Here is a 20,981-nt window from a genome sequence, read left to right on the forward strand (position 1 = left end):
CTAACATAGGCCATTCTGCCGTTCCCCTTCCCAGTTCATAAAAGAAAAGCCTTTTCCTTGAATAGCCTTCTCCCCATTTTTCTGGTGGAGGAACTGAGGTCCCGAGAGGTGTTCAGAGCTACACAAGTGACCTAGCCACACAGGCTTCCTCTGCCTCCAAGGCTTTCCTTAGCATGGTGTTCTGGTCCCCAGAGGCCACAGCCTCCCCCTCTGACCAGTTCCGTCAGACTCAGACTTTAGTGGTTCTCACCTGCTTTTTGCCTGCTGGACAGTACAGGGAGAGGAGAGGGGAAGGGGAGCCTATCTGCCCGCTACCCTACCCTCAACATGCACCTTTATAAGATCTTGTAGATGGAAGAGGGGGAAGGGAAGGGCTCTCAGCTGCCCCCTTTTACCTGGCCTGAGTCATTACCCCCATTTGCCCCCTCGACTCAGACCTGGCAATCTAGGCTGCAGAGTCCTGTACTGGCACTAATGAGGGGACAAGTAAATATGGCACAGTCCATGCCGTCAAGGAGCTAACAGTCTTGAGGCCTGAGAAGACACGAATACAAGTAACTATAATATAATATTAATAACCAATAATAATATAAGGCAGAATGTGAAAAGGGACATGGGAGGTATGGATAGACAGATATAGGTCTGTGGACAGATATGCTCCAAGAGAAAAGTCATAGGAATATCATTGTAGATTTGAGAACCCGATGATCTGTTTACCATCTTTGTGACCTTAGACAAGTCAATTCCCCAATCTGATCCCAATGTCCTCATGTGTAAAATGAGGACAGTGATGTATCACTTACCTTGGGGGCTATTGGGAAAAAGCCTTGTTCAAGTGTCATGTAAATGTGGAATAATGAGGTATCGTGGGGGTTCAGAGGAACATAATGTAGTTATGGGTTCTGAGAAGAAACCAAAGAACTCTCTGATCCGTCTTCCCTTTCACTCAGTGCCTCTGTTTTTCCAAACTCTTAAGAATCCTTAGCTTCCTTCAAGGCTCAATACATGGGCCACCTCCTACAGGGAGTCTTTCCTGGTTCTCCCAGTTGGTTCTCTCCCTCCTCAAATCACATATATTCTTAGATGCTCCTCCCTTTACCCGAAATGTAAGCTGCTTCAGAACAAAGGCTGTCTCCTTTTTGTCTCTGTATTCCAGCACTGAGCCCAGGGTCTTTAACATCTCAAATATTCTATAAATTTGATGAGTGCTTATTGGATCAATTAGATTGGCTTGTTGGGGGCAGGGGAGGGGGGGGGGGTGACAGAGAGGGGACTGAGAAACCTCCTACCAATGGCCCCTTCTAGAGGTCAGGAGAGGAAGCATAGAGTTGTTATCCTGTCCAGGCCAACTGAATTAGAATAAGGAAGAATTAGAATTCAGTCTGTCCCTGAATAAGGATCATCTTTGTGACATCCAAGACAAGTGGTTGTCCAGGCTTTGAATGAAGACCTCTTCTGTGGGAGCACCCAATGCCTCCCAAAACAGCCCCATCCAGTCCACGTCCTTCAATTTACTGAGGCCCAGAGAGGTTCGCTTACCCCAGTGTTACTCAACTAGCAAGTGGCAGAATCAGGATTTAACCTGGGTCTTCTGACACCAAATCCAGCATACCTTCCACTATACTAAGTTTGGGCAGTTCTTTGGATTGTCTGGACCTCAAATTCCCAATGCTCTCCTGGACCAACCATGGGAAAAATGAGCAACAAAGGTGGCCCCCAAAGAAGGAAAGGATTCAGGGAATCCTAACCTGCTCCAGCCCTAGTAACATCTTGCTCCATGGTGTTCAGAAAAGACCTTTATTTCAACCCACAGTTTTATGGTGTAAAGTTCTGTGCTAGGAACCCCATCAGTCACAGCTTATCATGCCCAGTTCTGCCCCTCCTTTCCTCCTTGAGGTCAAGAGGACAGGGACAGAAGTGAGCAGAGCCGAGGGGACTGAGGGGGTAAGGTGGACTGGCAGAGAAGAAAGAAAATGCTGGTAACCCAGGGCTGCACTTGGTTCCCATAGTTTGCAAGCTGCCTCTGTCCACATTAGTGGCCACATAGAAGTTCAGACTGGCCCTGGACAGGGTCAAGTGGCATCTCCATTGGTGCAGGGTATGTTCGGGGGTTGAATCTGCATCCTAGGAACTTTTTGCTGATCCTGCATCCAATGTACCAGCTGAGCATGTGACCTCTCAAGGTCAGCCAGGCGATGTTCCTGGGGGCAGAAAGGTAGGAAGGGGCAGTAAGAGAAGAGAAAAGGTAGGGGCAGCAGCATATATGACTCAAGACCAACTGTGCAAGCCCCCAAAAGACTAGCCCCTTTTTCCATTTCTCTCCCACTCAGATTTTCTAAAGGCCCTTTGTATAGACCTCTCCAAGAGTCCCTGAATGTGAGAGCTGTAAGAAACCTTTTGAAGATGAGAAATTGAGACCCAGAGGAGCAGAATGATCAAGTTTACCCAGTGAGTAAATGCAGAGTTAATATTCAAAGCCAGATCCAGTCCAGGGCTCTCTCTGCTCCCCTGAGCTGCCTTCCTTCTGCCCTGATCACATCCTGCCTTGTATTATATTAATCTGCATATTTGTATCATGCCTCCAGTAAGATTGTGAGATCTTAAAAGACTGGAACTGGTTCCTATCTTCATCTCCATTCCCACTTCCCACCACCCTCCTCCAACCTGTAACGCAGTGTCTTAATAAATGTTTGCTGAATGGAACATAATTCTTACCAGACTCTCCAGCCTGGCATTCTCACTGTTCCTGCTCTGGGGGCCTGGACTATGCCCAGGATCCAGCTTCTGAGACCTGCCCCAAGAGACAGTCCTTTTAGACCCTCAAACCTCCCCAATCTCCAGGGGAAGGAGTTGGGTAACTAGGAGGGGGAGAAAGCTATTCAGGGCTTTCTCCTACCCCAGGTTGTCAGGTGGGAAGACCATATAGGAGGAAGTGCTGCCCAGTATCCAGGTGCTAGGATGGGAATGGGAAGGGCAGAGACTGGGCAGATAGGGATGGGGGTGAAAGTAAGAAAGATGCCCACCTGGTCCTGAACTGGCCTTGAATCTGTTCTAGTTGGCCAAGTAGCTTTTTCTGCTGTTCCCCAAGGGCTTGGGTCTCACTGGCTAGGGCTTCCAGCTGTCCAGTTAACACTCTTTGCTGGTCACACAGGGAGACTATCTCCTGCCGAAGCTCTGCCAGCTGTCCCTGGCAGAAAGGAGAGGAATGTTTGATGGGAAGAGAGCTCAGAGAGTGGCACAGGAGGGGTCCAGCCTCCAGAATCCTCTCCTTGTCTCATGTTTGTACATCACAAGCTGGGTCGTTACCTTCCCAGGGAGTCGGGTGCAAATGCTATGGTCCACTTCATGTGGTTTCTCCAGGAAGCGCTGCCAGGGTACAGATGACTTCCTAGGCAGGGAAGCAGAGACTCCAAGCCTAGAGCGACCCTGGGGTGGGGAACCTTTTTGAAGGGAGTCCTTGGGTCTGACCCGGGACAAGGGCCCAGAGGTATGGGGACTGGCAGTGCTAGAGGAAGGGACGCTCTGAGTACGTTGGACACGGCGACGTAGTCTTTTTGCGGGTTGTTCTTCGACCTGGCCCCGGCCCTGTATGCTTCTGAGGGACTGGCTCTTGGAGATGAGAGGGGTGTGCTTGAAGAGGTCCCTGGGGGCCAGGAAATGTGGCTTCTCTGAGAAGCTGCAATATGTCCCAAGAGAAGGTTCTTGATCTCTGATCCAGATGGTAACCCCACCCCTAATCCTGACTCATGATTCCAACCTAAACTCAAGCTTGACTCTTACCCTAAAATCCAACCCCCAATTCAGTCCTTACCATCACCCTGATGCCAATCCAAATCTTGATTCCAATCTGGACTCAGAAACCAAACCCTGAATCAAATCACAACCCAAACCCTGACCCTAAACCCTTACCCTGCTTCTAATTCCAATCTTGATCTTGACTCCTATTACATTCATAAACCAAACTTTCCTCCCAAATTTCCCACCCTGCAGACCCTCCATGATTCCTGTCCCCAGGCCAGGTTACCTTGCATGAACCTGGGCCCTGATGTTGGTAGCACGTGGGCGCATGCTAACAGACACAGGTACAGGGCGGCCTTCCTCAATGGCTTGAAGTATGGTGGGCAGTGGTTCCAGGCTCTCTTGTGTTGGCTATCAGGGAGATTTCTATTAGGGGGTCCTGGCAAACCCTCTCAGCTTCTCTACCGACTGGTCCCCTGGTCATTTCAGGAAGTCCCAGGCTAGGCTTTGGGCTAGCTTGAGATCTGAGCTCTAAATTCTAGACTAGAGTGGACCCTAATCTCCAATCCCAAGAACCTGAATTTGGGGCACTGGACTCTGGATTGGACTAGGTTAATCCATGAGCCAGAGACCAGAGAGACCATAAGAGGAAGTCAGGAGAAAGAATGGGACTGGGTGGTCAGGTAGGGGTGCAGAATGTGGGTACCTGGTCCAGATCAGAGAAGATAGTGCGGAGCTGAACATGCAGGATGGCCAGGCCTCTGGCCAGGTCTCCACTGCCCTGGTAGCCTCTTGGGGCCCTGTCCCCATCCCCACTGGCCACTTGCACCAGGAAGTGCTGCATGGCTGAGCTGTGTTGCTCCAAGAAATCATTCATGAAACTCATGTAACTTTCCTTCTCCCCAAACCTAGAGGTAGCAAGAGATAGTCACCCAAAAGAAGTCAGTGGAGAAGGCCTGTCTCCTTTACTTGGACCTGACCCCCACCCCCATCTTGTCTTTCTTCCCCAGACCAGTGTTCAAGCTTCACTGGCCTACTTTGCAGGTCTTGAACATGATACTCCTCCTTCTATATCTGTACCTTTGCACTGGCCATCTCCCTTGGAACGCCCTCCTTCCTCCTCTCCTCTACCTCTTGGTTTTTCCTTGCAGCAGACCTTTCCCATCCCCTTCCCCCACTCCAGCCTCTACTGACTCTCCCTCTCAGATTATCTTCATCTATCCTGCATGCACCTCATTATTTACATGCTGACCCCCCCACCCCCATTAGAAAGTGAACTTCTTTAGGGCAGGCACCTTTTGTGGGGGCCTTTCTTTGTACCCCCAGCACACAGCACAATGCCTAACACATAGCAATTGCCTAATAAAAACTTGCTCACTAACTGACTGTTGACTTACAGAGCTCGGTTGGCAAGGTTCTGAATGACCTTGGCGATGAGGGTAAGGGTCCGAGCTAGGCCAGGGCCTGGGTACTCATGGGCAAGGCCGAAGAGGCTCGGGGACATGATGGCTGGACACAGGAATCTCAGAAAGAGTGAGGCACAAACCAGCCTCTCCCCCAGGGACTCAGACCCCCGCTCCTGGCATGCTGCCCACCAACTTGAGAACACAGCACTCAGCTCAGCCGGGAACCAGCTGTGGGGTCAAGAGGGATGACTGGTCAGGAGGTGAGAGTGAATCTGAAGAGAAAAGGGAACTATGTACAACAGAAGCAGGGGCTAAGTGAAGATTAAGAGGCAGAAAGACTTTGAAGAGGTCAAGGGACAAGGAGATCAGATGTCACAGACCAGGGTCACTGGATGAGAGAGCACAAGGGCAAACACCAGTTGAAGAAATACCCAGATTGGCCACAAATGTGCTGAGAGTGAAGAGCTGGGGAAGGAGCTAGACCACCCCCTCTCCCTGGGGGTCAAGTGGCAGGGGCTGGGCTCACTCAGAGGAGCGGGTGATGCTGAGGAAGACATCCTCACAGCTTTGCCTCAGGGTGGCCTGGTGCTGGGCCAGAGCTGGGCCAGGGCACTTGCTAGGGTCTACTTCACATCCGTCTTCAGAGGCACAGAGACGTCTCACAGCACCTCCTGTAGCACAGGCATGGAGTGGAGAGGGCAGGCAGAGTCCAGACTCAGTACCTTTCTTCTTGCCTTTCCCCTCCTTTCCTACCAATCCCACCCCTCCAAGGCACCTCTCTCCTCCTCAATGTCCCCTGGAAGCTGCTCCACATCCCCTGCTCTCCCTTCCAGCCCCTTACCCAGTGTCTCATGCAGGTAGCTCTGACCCACCAGCTTCATGTACTCATCAATGGCCTTTGTGGCCAGTGTGTTCTCTCGGAACAGCAACGCTTCTCTCCCTCCACAGTGGGCCAGCTCCTCCAGGCCCAGGTCTGTCACTAGTGCCTGTAGCCAGGAATATGGGTTATCACCTCAGAACACAGCTAGGGACATCCCTATCCTCCAGCCCAGTGGTTACATCCTGGGTACGCTGGGCTCCACCAGGCCATCCTTAGAAAGCCTGGGACTTTCATCCCTACCCTACCCTTCCCTACCACCACAGGACTGTGAACTCAATTTCCCATCTCTCTCCCCTACCTGATGCCTGGAATTCCCTCCTCTCTAACTTCCACCTTATAGAATCCCTAATTTTCTTCCAATACCACCACATACATAAAACCTTTCCTGAACCTCTCAGGGCAAGGTTCCTCTCCCACAAATTGTTCTGTATTTATTTTGTGTTTGTTTTTTAGAACAGAAGCTCCTTCAGGGCAGGAAATGTGTCACTTTTGCCTTTGTATTTCCAGAGACTATCCCCTCAAGCAAGTTTAATCAATTTACAAGCATATATTGAGTTCCTACTCTGTACCAGGTACTGTGTTGGGTGCTGATATACAATGACAAAAGTCTAACAGTCCCTGCCTTACAATCTATCTAGAGGAGACAACGTGTACATACGTAACTATACAGAATATTGAATGGAAGGCCCCAGCAACTAGGGGTATCAGGAAAGGTTCATGTATAAGCCAGTCCTCAGACTGAGCCTGGAAGGAAGGTAGGAATTCTAAGAGGCAGAAATGGGAAGGATGAGTATTGTCAGCATGGAGTAGGGTAAGTGGAAAGGAGATGAAGTGTATGAGGAAAGAGAAGAAAGCCAATTTGGCTACAGTGTGCATGCAAGGGAGTAATGCATAATTGCTGGAAAGTTAGGGTGGTACTAGGTTGCAGAAGACTTTAAAAGCCAAATCGAGGCATTTCTATTTAGTCCTAAGACAATAGGGAGCACTTAAGTTTATTGAAAGAGAGTGACATGGTCAGACATGTGGTTTAGGAAAATCACATTAGCTGTCATGTGGAGTGTGGATTGTCTTGGGGAGATACCTGAAGCAAGAAGACCAATTAGGAAAATATAGCAGCAGCCCTGGCTCAAGGTGATTAAGACCTTGACTAATGTGATGTCAATATGACTAGAGGAAAGGGGCGAAAGTGAGGGATGTTATGGAGATAGGACCAACAAGAACTGCTAACTGATTGGCTTATGTAGGGTGAATGAGAGCAAGAATCACCTTGAGGGATTGAAAGGACGGTGGTGCTTGTCCTTGGTAATGACAGGAAGTTTTGGAAGAGGGATGGGCTTTAAAAAAATTTTTTTGGAGGGTTGAAGGTAAAGCAATCAGGGTTAAGTGTCTTGCCCAAGGTCACACAGGTAGTGTGTCAAGTGTCTGAGGCCAGATTTGAACTCAGGTCCTCCTGACTCAAGGGCCGGTGCTCTATTCACTGCGCCACCTAGCTGCCCCAGGGATGGACTTTAGGGGAAAAATAATGGGTTCTGTTTCAGACTTGCTGAGTTTGAGAGGCCTATAGGATATCCACTTCGAATGTCTAATAAGCATTATGTCCTATAGGACTGAAGAGAGTCAGGAGACTCTCTCTCAGGAGAGAGTCTAGGATTGGGTAGATAGATCTGACACTCATGATCTTAGAGATGATAATTAAACCTATGAAAGTTGATGAGGTGCCCAAGAGAGACAGTGTTGGGAGAAAATGGATGAGGGTTAAGGGGTGGGATATGGATGATGAACCAGCAAAGGATACTGACCAGGAACAGTCAGACAGGTAGGGAGTGAACCAAGGAGAGTGCAGTTTCACAAAAAAACCAAGGGGGAGGTAGAATCTAGGAGAAGAGGTTGGGTAACAGCACGAAATGATTCAGAGATGTCAAGAAGGATGAGAATTTAAAAAAGAAATAGAAAAAAAGTCCATAAGATTTGGCAATTAAGAGATCACTGCTAACTTTGGAGAGAGTAGTTTCCATTGAGGAATGAAATTTGAATCAGAATGCAAAGGTTTGAGAAGAGGGGGAGGAGAGAAAAGTGTAGGTAATAAGTGCAGTGGTTTTTTTCTAGGAATTTGGCTGAGGAAGGAAAGAGAAATAGAATATTTAGCTTGGGGGTAGATAGTCAAAAGAGGGATTTTTAAGAATGGGAGAGACTTGGGCATGTTTGCAGGCAATATTGAAGGAACTTGGAGATGAGGAAGTTTTTAAGATAAGGGAGAGGGGATGATTATGGGTGTGATTTGCTGAAGAAGACAGGAGGGGATGGATTAATGATACATATAAGAGGAGATGAAGATCAGGGCCATCAAAGACTGGAGTATAAGAAAACAAATTGGGGAAATGCATCAAGAGTCAATGAGATGTGGAGAAGAGGGAGCTCATGCAGTAAAGTATGAGAAGAGGTCCTCATCAGTGTAGTGGGAGAGGGTGTAGAAAGGATAAGGAACCTTCTAGGTCTAATCCTCTGCCACTAAATATTATGAAACTGAATTAAAATTTACAACTATCCTTGTTTTACAGTTGGGGAAACTGAGGCTCAGGGAGGTTAAGAGACTTTTCCAGGGTCACAAAGTTAGCATGTGTCTGAGGCAGGATTGGAATCCAGATCATCCTGACTCCAACTCATCTACTATGGCTACTGTTCTACAGCTGGATACAAAGTCCAAACCAAACCAATTCACCAACACCTGCCCTACATCCCTTTGTTTGCCTGGCTTGTCAATAGTTTGCATTCTGTCTGTAGTAGAGTATATATTGTTGCCTTATGGAGGGTTGGACTGACTCACTATGGAGAAGGGGAAAGAAGGGTAAAGCTGGTTCAGAGCTGACTAGGGTGTGGCTTTGTCCAGGTGATTGAATTTAGACAGGCACTGCCATTACTCTGGGGCCTGCAGTAGTATGGAAACAACTGAGCTCAGAATCTAGTTAGCAGGAATAAGTGGTCTAAATAGGAAGCTTCCAGATGGGCAAGTTCAGCTCCTTTGGACCTGGCCTCTCCCCAGCCAGCTTCACCCTTCTGTGCCCCCTCTCTTACCTGGGCTTTTCCTGTGCCATGCAGCACACGAACCATGGTGGCTGCCAACTCTTCCTTGGCCTGGGCAGGCAGCTGGGGCTCCAGGGCATGGCACAGTTCTGGGTAGTGGAAGGTGAGGAACTCTGCTAATTCCTTGTAGCGCTCAGTGGGTAGTATCCGTAGACAGCGTGCCTGAACCCGAGCCCTCAAGGCTGCTCCTGAAGGTCCACCTTCCAGAGGGAACCATCGCTCAAGACCCCCTCCCATTGGTCCCAGCGTGGCTAGTGCCAGTGACACATTGCCCAGGTCCCGTTCTGCCTGGCGTAATCGAAGGGAAAGATTGCGGGCGGGGGGCAGTGCTTCAAAGTGGAAACGCTCAGCCCAGAAGTGAGGCCCAGGCCTAGCAGCTGTACGGGCCAACAAGGCCCCATCCAGCCACAGTTCCACCCGAAGGCCCAGAGAGCCACCCTGTGGGAGGCCTTTGGCCTCATAAACCCACACACTCAGCCATGTCTCTTCCCTTTCTTGGCTTTCCTGGAGAGAGAAGAGAGAGGACAATTTGGGGGTAGGCAGAGGGAAAAGGGAATAATCTGCTTTAACTTGAAATGGAGATCTAGGAACAATGGTGGCAAGGGGAACAATTTCCTTCAATGAGAGCTGGTCATCAATAATAGTATGAACTGTGTCCGTAGGTGGTGAACTCCCCATTACTAGAGGTATTTAAGTAGAGATTAGGTGACCACTTCAGGACATATTTTAAAAGGCAATCCTGCACAGAGTCCAGTGTTGTTCTCAGTGCCCACCAAAGGCCCAGCTAAACCTACTATTTCCATAGCTCATTTACTAGACAAATTGTCTGTAACACGAACACTCTGTGTTCTAAAGGTCCTCCTAGCTTTGACAATTTTTTCTAAAGTTTCTCCTGGCTCTAACAATCTGTGTACTAATGATTTTCCCATCTTTGATATCCTGTGTTCTAAGGGTCCTCCCAAACCTGACCTTCTGTGTTCTAAGGGCCCTTCCATTTCTGACATTCTGTGTTCTAAGGGCCCTCCCAGCTCTGACATTCTGTATCCTAAGGGTCCTCTCAACTATGACAGTTCATTCTTAAGGGCCCTCCCAGCTCTGACATCCTGTGTTTTAAGGGCCCTCCCAGCTCTGACATCCTGTGTTCTAAGGGCCCTCCCAGCTCTGACCTCCTGTGTTCTAAGGGCCCTCCCAGCTCTGACCTTCTGTGTTCTAAGGGCCCTCCCAGCTCTGACCATTCATTCTGAGGGCCCTCCCAGCTCTGACACTGTGTGTTCTGCTGTCCCTTCAAGCAGTCTGTGGTTCTGAGATTTCTCTTTCTGATTTTCAAACCTCAGCACTTCAGACAGTGTTTTTTTCCCCAACAGGCTGGCTCCCCCTGTCTGCCCTGAGCGTGTGGCTTGGATTGGTTATCCAAAGCGCAGCTGAGGACAGCTGGGGGTCCCAAGTGCTGACCTGGTGGGGCTGCAGGTTCTGGCGCAGATCCTCAATCCATCGATCCCTTTCAGCTTCTGAGCCACAGGTGAAACAGCGACTCCCATTGGGCCAGGTTACCTGAGAGGAAGGAGGGGGAGCCCTTTTTGAAGGGAAGTGGAAACCAGGGGAAGTGGAGGTCTAATGGGTAGGTATACAAGACTCAAAGGGAAGATAATCTGGGAGTGGTAAAGGGCATGCCCATCTAGCCCCTCTCCTCTCATACCTGAAAGCAATAGGGTTCCCCAAGGAGACTGGGGTGCAGGGGCCACACTTGCACATTTTGCTCACTGCTCAGGTCCAGCTCTTTGATGGGTCCTTCATTTACCAGGGATTCTTGGGAGCCCTGGGTACTGGGGCACCTGGTGGAGAAGTGGGATCTGAGGCTGAAGGGGCCAATACTCCAATACCCTTTCTGGGCCACTCCCGTTATCCTCAGCATAGCTGCCTCCCATTGAGAGAACCCTCCAGATTTATAATAATAACTATTATTATTATTATTATTACAATTGCAGCTCACATTTATATAGCTCTTTAAGATTTACAAAGTACTATTCTACATACTGGGCAGCTCGTTGGCATAGTGGATAGATTGCTGGGCCCAGAGTCAGGAAGCTGAGATCAAATCCAGCCTCAGACTGGGCAAGTGAATGTTAACCATGTGAGGTAGATTGTGCAAGCATTACTGTTCCCATTTTACAGATGAGGAAACTGAGGCTTAAACAAGTGAAGTGCCTTGCCCAGAGCCACAGCTCTAAAGGTTAGGCCCAAAAGGCAGATCTACTAACTTCAAATCCAAGGCTTTGCTTTCTGCTATTCCATGAAGTTCTTACCCTGTCCCAGCGCTTCCAGCTTTCCCCTTCTTCTTCTCCTTGAGCCTCTTCCACAGTAAACCCTGGGGATTATAGGGTGATTGGGAAAAGAGGTCAGGGGTTAGGCTGTAGGATCCCCCAGGGTCTCCACCTACCCATCCCTGCATCTGAGTCTCACCCTCACGTTGTGGCCCTGGTTGGCACTGGTGGCCTCGGACTCACCTCTTCTAAGACTCTGCTCTGTAAAGGGAAGTATAATTGGGAGCTTGGAGGAAGATGTCCAGGGTCCTGGCAGCCTCTTCTTCCAGGTTCCCTTAGTCTGGTGTATATGTATTATCTCTCCCCTATCAGACCCACCCCAGCCTCCTTTTCCCACCCCATCACGAACCAGTTTTGAATCCTATCTTAGTTCCCCTCTCTCCCAACACAACTCACCTGGCTCTTTGGCCCCTCCGGATGTCAGCTGCACACTGCCCTCAGAGCCCACACTCCCAGCCCTGGGAAGGTTTCTCCCTGAAGCCTATTTACAGATAGACAGACTCCTTTCATTCCTTCTGCATCTGGTCCAGTTCTCCTTTTGGCTCCCCCATCACCCACCCTTTGTCAATTCTTTCAGTTCTCCTTCTCTTCCCCTTCCTCATCCTTCCTCTGCCTTCCCCTCTCCGACCCCAAATTCTTAGCACCCCCCAAATTCCCCTTTACCTCCTCCTCTCTCCCCAGAAGCAGCAGTTTCCCATCCAGGAGGGTGAAGCCGCTGATGTCCCAGACTGGAACATTGGCAGTGGGGGCTTCAGGGATGCGCTGAGTCACAGGTGGGGGGTCTGAGATGACGTGATGAACGTGCAGATGACACGATGATGTTGATAATGACAACAATGAAGATGATCATGACAGCAGCCAGCATTTTATATAGCTCTTTAAAGCTGGCAAAGTCTTTCACATATGCTACTTCATCTTCTCCTCTAAATAACCCTGGGAGAGCCCAAAGATCCCCATTTTGGATCTTTCAAAGTATTCTGAAATTCTGGTCCTTCCAGTACTATCAGCTCAACCAGGTGACACAGTACCAGAATTTCAAAACTGGAATGGAACTCAGCAACCATCCAGTGCAAACCATTCCAGGAAAAGACTATCCCTGACCACCTACTGGGCACTGCCCAGTTCCTAAGTGGACTGCTCCCTGCCCTGGCCTCATCTTTGCCCCTCCATCTGCTCAGAGCCCATGAGCTAGTAATCATCCAAGGTGGGAGGGGGAAGGGGGTATTGATAGCAAGGAGAGGTATGGGGAAAGGAAGAGAACATTTATATAATGATGTAGGGTTTGCAAAGTGCTTTCCTTATAACACAGTGAGGTACATAGAATTTCTGATTTACAGATGAGGAATATGAGTCTCAGAGCAGTAATCTGACTTGCAAGAAGACAGATTCTCTGTGTCTTTTATTTTCCTCCAAAGACTCCTCCAAGAGCAGAGTTGTGATAGAAACAAGTTTTGGACTAGGAGTCAGAGGACCTGGGTTCTTGTCCAGTATCTTCCATTAACTGACCCTGTGACTTTTCCCTTCCACCCATCCCCCATTGTAGCCTTCTCACCCTGGAATATCCCATTGCCCCCTTCTCCCATTGGGCCTTCATTTGGGGGAGGGGCCCAGACCTGCCATCCCTGATTCCCCTCATGGTTATGCCATGAGACTTTCCAGACTGGCACCATTCTCCCCCCACCCTATTCTGGCCTGTTTTCCAGCTCCTTTTTATGTATTGTCTTCCCCCATTAAAATGGAACTCCTCAAGGGCAAGGGACTCTCTCCTTTTTTGCTTGTATTTGAATCTCCACCACTCAGCACAGGCCCTGGCATATAGTGAGTGCTTAATAATTGCTTGTTGCCTTACCTCAGTGGGATTCAGGTCTCCCTTGCCTCTACAGCACAAGATCCAAACTCCTTAGCCTGTCATTCAAGGTTTCCCACCATATGACCTCCCCCGCACCTAATACTTTTCTAGCTGTACTATTGCTCGATCTATGTGAATACTTGGCTCTAATCAAAAATATTCTACTTACTCTCTCCCTATGCCTGCTTCTATGCATTCAAGACTCAATCCAATTAACAGCAAGAACCTCAGATCTGGAAGACATTTCAGCAGCCATATAGTCAACCTCAGCTCCCCAAAAGGAGTCCTCACCACTACCTACCCAATACATGGTCATCTAGCCTTTGCTTGAAGACTTTCAGAGAGAATCTCCATCCCATTATTCCTGGTTTTGCCCTCTCTAGTCAATGAAGTCTTATTTCTCTTTAGTATAACATGAAAACAACTGCCATGCCTCCACTAAGCATTCTCTTCTACAGGTTAAATAGTCCTCATGCAGCATGCAATCCAGTCCATTCACCTTTCTGGTTACTGCCCTCTGAATGATTTCTACCTTATCCAGTGCCTTTTCTAAGCTGAACAGATGTGATCAGAGCAAAACAGAGAACAGTAAGTCATGGCCTTGGAAGCCATACCCCTCTGAATGCAGCTTAAAACTGTAACAGGTTTTTTGGCTGCTATATCACCTTTCAATTCATTTTTAGCTTGCAGTCCACTAGCACCTTCAAGTCTTTTTCAGAACAACTGTTGCCTAACTATACTTTCTCCATCTTGTACTCGTGAAGCTGATTTTTTTTTACTATATTTATCCCTAGTATCTTTTATCTTATTCTCCTCTATGTATGCTATTATCCTGTGACATACTCTTTGCTGTTCCTCAGTCATGACAGTCCATCTCCCACCTATGTGCCTTTGCACTGGCTTATCCCCAGGCCTAGAATGACCCCCTTCTTTATCTCTGCCTCTTGACTTCCTGTAAGTCTTAGCTGAAGTCCCACCTTCTACAAGAAAATTTTTCTAACCTCACTTAATTCTAGTGCCTACTTTTTGAGATTCTTTGAGATTATCTCCATTTTGTGCTGTATGTGCCTTGTTTCTGCATAATTGTTTACATGTTGTCTCTTCTATTAGACTATGAGCTCCTTGAAACAGGGACTGGCTTTTTGCATTTTTTTATATCTCCAGAGCTTAGCACAATGCCTGACACATAGTAGACACTTTAACAAATGCTAGTTGACTTTGTTTACTTGATTTGACCCAATAATATGACCATTGAGAAAATATTTATTAAAGTTTTACTGTGTGTAAAGCATTAGATGCTGGTAATATACAGTTCCTTATCACAATAGGAAGGATAAGACCATGTACACAGATAACTCTGGCACAAGATAGAATGGGATAAAGGCAAAGTCTAGACAATGGGTGTGGGGATGACCTATTGGAATGCGTGGAGGTGGGAGAGAGAAGGGTGAAATCAGATAAGAGCTAGCTTAGTTGGTTGGTGGAACAAGGTGGGTTATGGGAAGTAATTTAAAATAAGTCTATAATGGTAGGTTGATGCTAGATTGTGGAGAACCTTAAAATATAGGCTAATAAATTTGTTATTGTTGTTATTCTATAAGTATAACAGGGTATTCAGACAGATCAGACTAATTCTCCTGCAGAGGAATAGTTGTCGCTAGGGACCCTGGAATTTACAGTCTTTCCAACCCCAAGAAGACACTGCATTCTCAAGGGTTTGAGCTGGAGGGCAGAGTTTCTGCCACAGTGGGAGTTTTGGAAGGTCTCTGTGACAGATGGAAGAAGTGGAGAGAGACAGACAGGAATCTGTGATTGAATTAAGAGAGCAGCAGCAGCAGCAGCAAGGATGGGGGAGAGTTTGAATGGGGACTGACAGTGAATGTCTAGTGCTCATTGAAAGAATCTTGCTGAGAGGCGATGGAGTTTTTCTTCCCAAAGAATTCAAAGGACTGCTGATGTGACTCTCTCCCTATTTTCTGTCTTTTCTGTCCATTTCAAACACATTTAAATCCTAAATTCTTTGTTTTTTGTTAGGATTTTGCATGGATCATCGTAGTTCCAATGGTTTATCAACTCAGCTTAGCTCTGCTGTTAGTAATATATGCATAGTTTTGCTGGTTTGCATATTTTCCTATTTTGTCAGATTACTAATGGTGTCATTGCTTTAAGTGTGAGTGCCATTATATTGTCTTACATAGATTTGCATGTATTCTTGTGATGTATACATGTATTATGCTATGCCTATAATTTAGACCTGTAGCCACTGAAGCAGTCTGTCAAGACATGCTTTGCATTGTGCTATGTCTATTGCAAGTATTGTCGAGGCGCATTTGCTATGAATGCTATCTTAAGGTGGGACACTGGGTTAGTCATCAATGTTAAGTGATGATGTATATTTGGATATCATGTGTTATAATTTCAGATTCCAAGTGTGCTAAAGCTTATTTTGCATGGGATTTAAAAATTTTAAACCAAGGAGGAATGTAGCAGGTGGCTCAGAGGGATCAGACTAATATACCTTGCAGGCAGAAGAAATAGTTTTGGAATCATCAATAGGAACCCTTGGAATTTTGGTCTTCCCAGACTAGCAAGAAATTGTACTATCATAGTTCTGAACTAGGGCATGAGGTTTCTTTCAGAGCAGTAGCATTGACATTATTCTGTGATACTTTGATGAAGGGGCAGAGACTGGAGAGATTGAATTAAAAGAGTAACAGCAATAGCAATGATGGGGAATAACTTGCTGTTTTCAATCATACTTATCTATTTCTAGATAAAGATAAGATTGACACCAATTGCTTTTGAGTCATGCATATCTTTAATTCTATGTAAAGAGTCCAAGTGGGGCTCTGGGGCCAGTGGCTAGATTTAATACACAGAATTTAAACAGGTTGGAGATCTATATCTCTGGCTGAATGTTTAGGAGTTCCCTAACTGAGCACTCTTAAATTCTACTTTCTACAGGAAATCTTTCCCAATCCTCATTAGTTCTAATTCCTTCCTACTGCTCATTGTTTCCCATTTCCTCCCTCTATAGTTCATTTGTAAATAGTTTTTTGCATCTTATCTCCACTATCTTTTGACTTTCTTTGTATCCACAGCACTTAGCACAGTTCTTAGAGCATGGAAGGTGCTTAGCAAATGTTTATTGACTGACTAAAAGTTATGTGGATTGAAAGAGGATCTAATGATAATGATTTTTTATTAATAATATGTACACTTAAGCTCCCTAAAGTAGCACATGAAGAGATCCATGTTGATCTGGGCCATTGCCCCTAGGCTAAAGCCACAGGAACTTTTATTCCCCTTTTTCTGTAGCCAAGCTAAATTGTTTTGAATGTAAGAGCCCCACGCAAAATCCCCAGCCTCCAATGTGGAAAGGAGTTCAGTGAAGAAGGCAGTGACCAATGGGAAGATTACGTACACCTTGAACTGGCCCAGTTGGATGAGACAAGTGTGGTCTGGAAGGGATTAGCTTCTCTACTTTCCAGTTGATAGGAATGGAAGCCCTGCCCTGCCAACCTTGGCCCTTCATGGAAGCACCTGCTGATTCCACTGGAGAGTCGTGGAAAGTTTTTGAACATTGGAGTGATCCCAAAACCAGACCTATGCTTTAATGAGAATAATCTGGCAGTGACGTGAAGGGCAGATTGGTTGCAAAAGTGTAAGACTAGAGGTAAGGAAACAGTTAAAAGGTTATTACAGTCATTGAGTCCAATGTTAATAAGAGTCTGAATGAAAGTGGTAACATTGGCAGTGAAAATTTGGGGGGTTTTCAATCACAATTCCAAAGGACTCATAGCGAAATATGCCTTCTACATTCAGATGGCAGATGGACTTAGAGAGCAAATCATATCCTCTTTTCTTTTCCTTTCTTTTTGGCTAATGTAGGAAGCTATTTTGCATGATTTTTTTTTTTTTTTGCTTTTTTGGAGGGGCGATTGGGGTTAAGTAACTTGCCCAAAGTCACATGACTAGTAAGTGTTAAGTGTCTAAGGCCAGACTTGAACTCAGGTCTTCCTGACTCCAGGGCCGGTGCTGTATTCACTGCATCACCTAGCCACCCCTTTTTTAAATTTTTTTTTTTTTTTGCTTTTTGGAGGGCAATTGGGGTTAAGTGACTTGCCCAAGGTCACATGGCTAGTTTTTGTGTTAAGTGTCTGAGGCCGGATTTGAACTCAGGTTCTCCTGACTCCAAAGCCAGTGCTCTATTCACTGCACCACCTAGCTGCCCCTGCACGATTATTTTTTTAAAAAGCAGAAAATTTTTGAAGAGGGCTTTGCTAGAGGAAGTGGCTTTAGATTAGACCTTGAAGCATGGGTAGGACTTGGAGAAGAAAGGAAAGAAGAAGAGGGGAGAGGAAAGGAGAGGAGAGGAGAGGGGAGGAGAGGAGAAGAGAGGAGAGGAAGGGAAGAGAAGGGAAGGGAAGAGAAGGAAGGAAAGGGAAGGGAAGGTAAAGGAAGGGAAGGGAAGGGAAGAAGAGAGAAAGGGGGAGGAGAGGAAGGGGGTAGGAGAGAAAGAGGGGAGAAGGAAGAGAAGAAAGGAGAAGAGAGAAGAGTAGATGATTAAATTGAATTTTTACAAAACATTTAATTAAGCACCTATGATATTCAATTTGCATGTAGAAAATAAGATAATGGTAATGATATTCTGTAGGCAACAGAGAGTCATAAAAAGTATCTGCAAAGGACAGGACTTACTTGATCAGACCTGGAATTAGAGCACTGGATTACAAGACCAATGATAGGCCCACTACTGACTATGTGCTAAGAAATCCATTTAAGGTCTGTGGGCCTTAGTTTTCTCATCTGTAAAATGAGGGCATTGGACAGATGATCTTTGGGATGCTTTCCAGCTCTAGAAACCTTGCAGGGGGGTTATGAAAGATGCTTCTGGCAGCTGGTGCAGAAGGGATTAGAATCTGTAGTTCCATGGTCAGAGAAGGGAGCTCCTGGAGACAGGAAGGCTAGTTAGGAGACACCTGTATTAAACAGTCCAGGCAAGAGGTGGTGAAGTGTTGGCTGGGATGGTAGCCTGGGAATCGAGAAGAAGGAGCAGGTGGGAGAAACCCCTGTGAACATGGAATTGGCCACACTAGAGTTGTGGAAGTGGGGGAAAGGAAGCAGCGGAGTTGCCTTTGCCATTCTGCCTCAGTATTTGTTATCATCATCTAGAGTAAGGACTGAGGGCTTCCTTTCCTGAATATGAACAAATGAATCAGCCTTGGTTCCCTAAAGGAGAAACCCTAATACAGAATCACAGGTGAAGGACCCACAGCCAAGACCTTGTGGGAAGGAGCAGGTTAGCAGCCTGGCTCACACAGACCCCTGAGGCATTTATCCTGGGGGCCTTTAAGAGTGGGGTCCTGGCACTGAACCAGTCATGGCTCTTAGCTGATTCCCCTGTTCTCTGACTTTTAGATATCAGGAGACTTTCCTGTCAGTAAGTGATGGTTTAGAAGTCTCATCTCTTCCCAGTTTCTTAGCCCCTCTTGACCTCGTACCCTTAGACAAACTGAATCCAAGTGCCTGGACCCTCTGCTTTCAGCTTGCCTCATTTGCTAGCTATCATGACTAACCCCATAGGGAGACATCCAGAGGTCCTCTCTATTTTCCTATCATCCCTCAAGAGGAGTCCAGATTGGAGGCATTTGCCCTCTCACCCTCTGCCTTCCCTGATACCCTGCCAAAGACAGGTAGTGAGGAAGAGGCAAATTCAGTCCCAACCACTTCCTCTCCTAGCTCTCCCCACAACTTCCTGTGTATTAGAAAGGGTGATGAGGTGGCTCTTTCCTCTTATCCTGTTCAGAGAGGAGGGAACCCAGGCATCCGGTTTCCCAGCTAGCCTCTTTGGTTTGTGAAAACCTAGAATGACCTGTGCTTTGACATAGGATCTTAAGTGGGGCAAGGACTGTAGCCTGGGGGGCAAGGTGCCTAGGGGAAAGATACCCCTGAAGAAAATTTTCTAAGTCTTGATTATGTTTGGGGTCTACACAGAAACTTGGAGATTTATGAGCCCAGAGAACTCCTCACCCCCACATTGGGCCCTTATAGTAAGTTCCTGGTGGGCAGGAAAAACTATATGGGGGGATGGAGGTAATCTGGGACCTTTTGGATCCCAAATCCTTGGAGATGGACTATCAAAGGTAGCCATCTCTAGGGCAGAGCACATTGGGCTATGCCTGGATATCCAGGCACATTGTGGGCTCAGTCATCCTTACCCAATGCCTCTGATTCTGATGCTGCCTCCTGTTCAGATTCAGACACATGCTCAGGTGGGTTCTGTTGACTCCCAGGGCGAAGGTACTTAGAGAGCTTCCAGTTCCAGCCTCCTCCTGAGTCCTTGGCAGAGACAGAGGCAGAGGCAGAAGCAGAGACAGCCCGACGGAAGAGAGACCGTTGAGGGTGCCTGCTGGCTGGTGGCTCTGAGGTCTCAGGGTTACTCAGAGCTCGGCCCCAGCCTTGAAGCCGGCCCCATCTGGAGGCCCCTGCTGACTTGTCTCCCCCTCGCCGCCAGCGGTAGGAACTTAGTGGGTTAGCAACCTTGGCCTGGGACCCTGGCAGGGCAGGCATCTCCATCTCCTATGGGGACAAGGAGGTAAAGGAGAGTCAGACATGGGAGATGATGAGCACTCAGCACTGGGGGGTCAACAACAAGAGGAAATAGTGCAACATCAGTTCTGAGGTCAATCCTCAGTCACCCTGTATCTCTGCCCCCGCTCAAGCCCCATCTCTCATACTGCTCCCCATCCAAAGATCCCTGTTCATAGTTCTGGGTTCGTAAGGCCCCTGCCAGGAAACCTTTTCAGTCCCACTTATCCTTACCTCTGTTTCCTGCTGTGCCCCTGAGTCAGCCACCCAAGACTGCCGGGCTTCCTTGCAAGAGAGCCGTGACCCCACGTGACACCCCCCTGCTTTGCCCCGCCCATGCCCCTGCCCCTGCCCTACAGCTCTTTAGAGAACCTAGGGAGAAAGCAGACTATGATTGAGGCTGACACTAAGAAAGATAATAGAAAGCATGATGGGGGATAAATAGAGGCAAAGGAAAGAGAGGAGGGGAAATCCCAGTGGAAAGACCTTGGAGTCTTTAGGCCTCGGTTCAAGTTCTGGCTCTGCCATTTACAAAATGTTTGATCCTGGGCAAGCCACTTAATTTCTCTGAGCCTCAGTTTCCTTGTTGGTCAATGAATACAATAAGAAAGTACTTATTAGGAGCCTATTATGCTCCAGGCAGGTATTAGAAACACAAAGTGTTAGGTATTAGAAACACAAAGACAAAAATGAAACAGTACAGGCTTTCAAGCTTACATTCATCTATAAAACGAAGGGGTAGACATCTCATCTAAAATTTTGTGAATCCGAGATGGATAGAGAAGGTAGGGAATAAGAACTGTCACATATATATGACTTAAAGGTTTACAACATCTGCTTGGCATGCATTTTCTCACTTGATCCTCACGACAAATTTATGGTGAGTGCAATGAGTATAAGCCCCATCTTATGGGCGAGGAAATTGAAACTTAAGGTAGTTAGGTAGCCTACTGGTAAATGCCAGAGATGGAATTTGAACTCAAGTTTCTCCTAACTCTGTGTTCAATGTGTTTTCCACTACACCATGAGAGAACAGAGGATGGGAATAGACAGAGAAGGCAAAGTGACAGAGTTAGGAAGTAGAATAATAGAGAAGGTATTTTGTTTAGAACATG

At 47.1% G+C, this 20,981-nt stretch overlaps 1 protein-coding gene across 1 annotated transcript; it reads right to left on the minus strand.

The window, feature by feature from the left end:
* Positions 1-1,778: 1,778 nt before the first annotated feature.
* On the minus strand, positions 1,779-20,161 carry RASAL3 (RAS protein activator like 3). Its single transcript, XM_069086964.1, has 18 exons — positions 20,101-20,161; positions 19,497-19,857; positions 12,090-12,208; positions 11,823-11,907; positions 11,566-11,627; positions 11,409-11,470; positions 10,802-10,937; positions 10,558-10,656; positions 9,097-9,609; positions 5,986-6,130; positions 5,671-5,815; positions 5,136-5,372; positions 4,445-4,646; positions 4,025-4,149; positions 3,307-3,676; positions 3,024-3,187; positions 2,716-2,791; positions 1,779-2,201 (listed from the first exon to the last, which is right to left on the minus strand). Exons 2-18 carry the CDS (start codon positions 19,852-19,854, stop codon positions 2,073-2,075), a joined length of 3,027 nt encoding a protein of 1,008 aa, XP_068943065.1. The 5' UTR covers positions 19,855-19,857; positions 20,101-20,161; the 3' UTR covers positions 1,779-2,072.
* Between the last annotated feature and the right edge of the window lie 820 nt (positions 20,162-20,981).

Source organism: Petaurus breviceps, unplaced genomic scaffold (genome assembly GCF_028583685.1).
Source record: "Petaurus breviceps papuanus isolate PSGF00001 unplaced genomic scaffold, PetGlider_PUasm1.0 180, whole genome shotgun sequence".
Taxonomy (NCBI): Eukaryota; Metazoa; Chordata; class Mammalia; order Diprotodontia; family Petauridae; genus Petaurus; species Petaurus breviceps.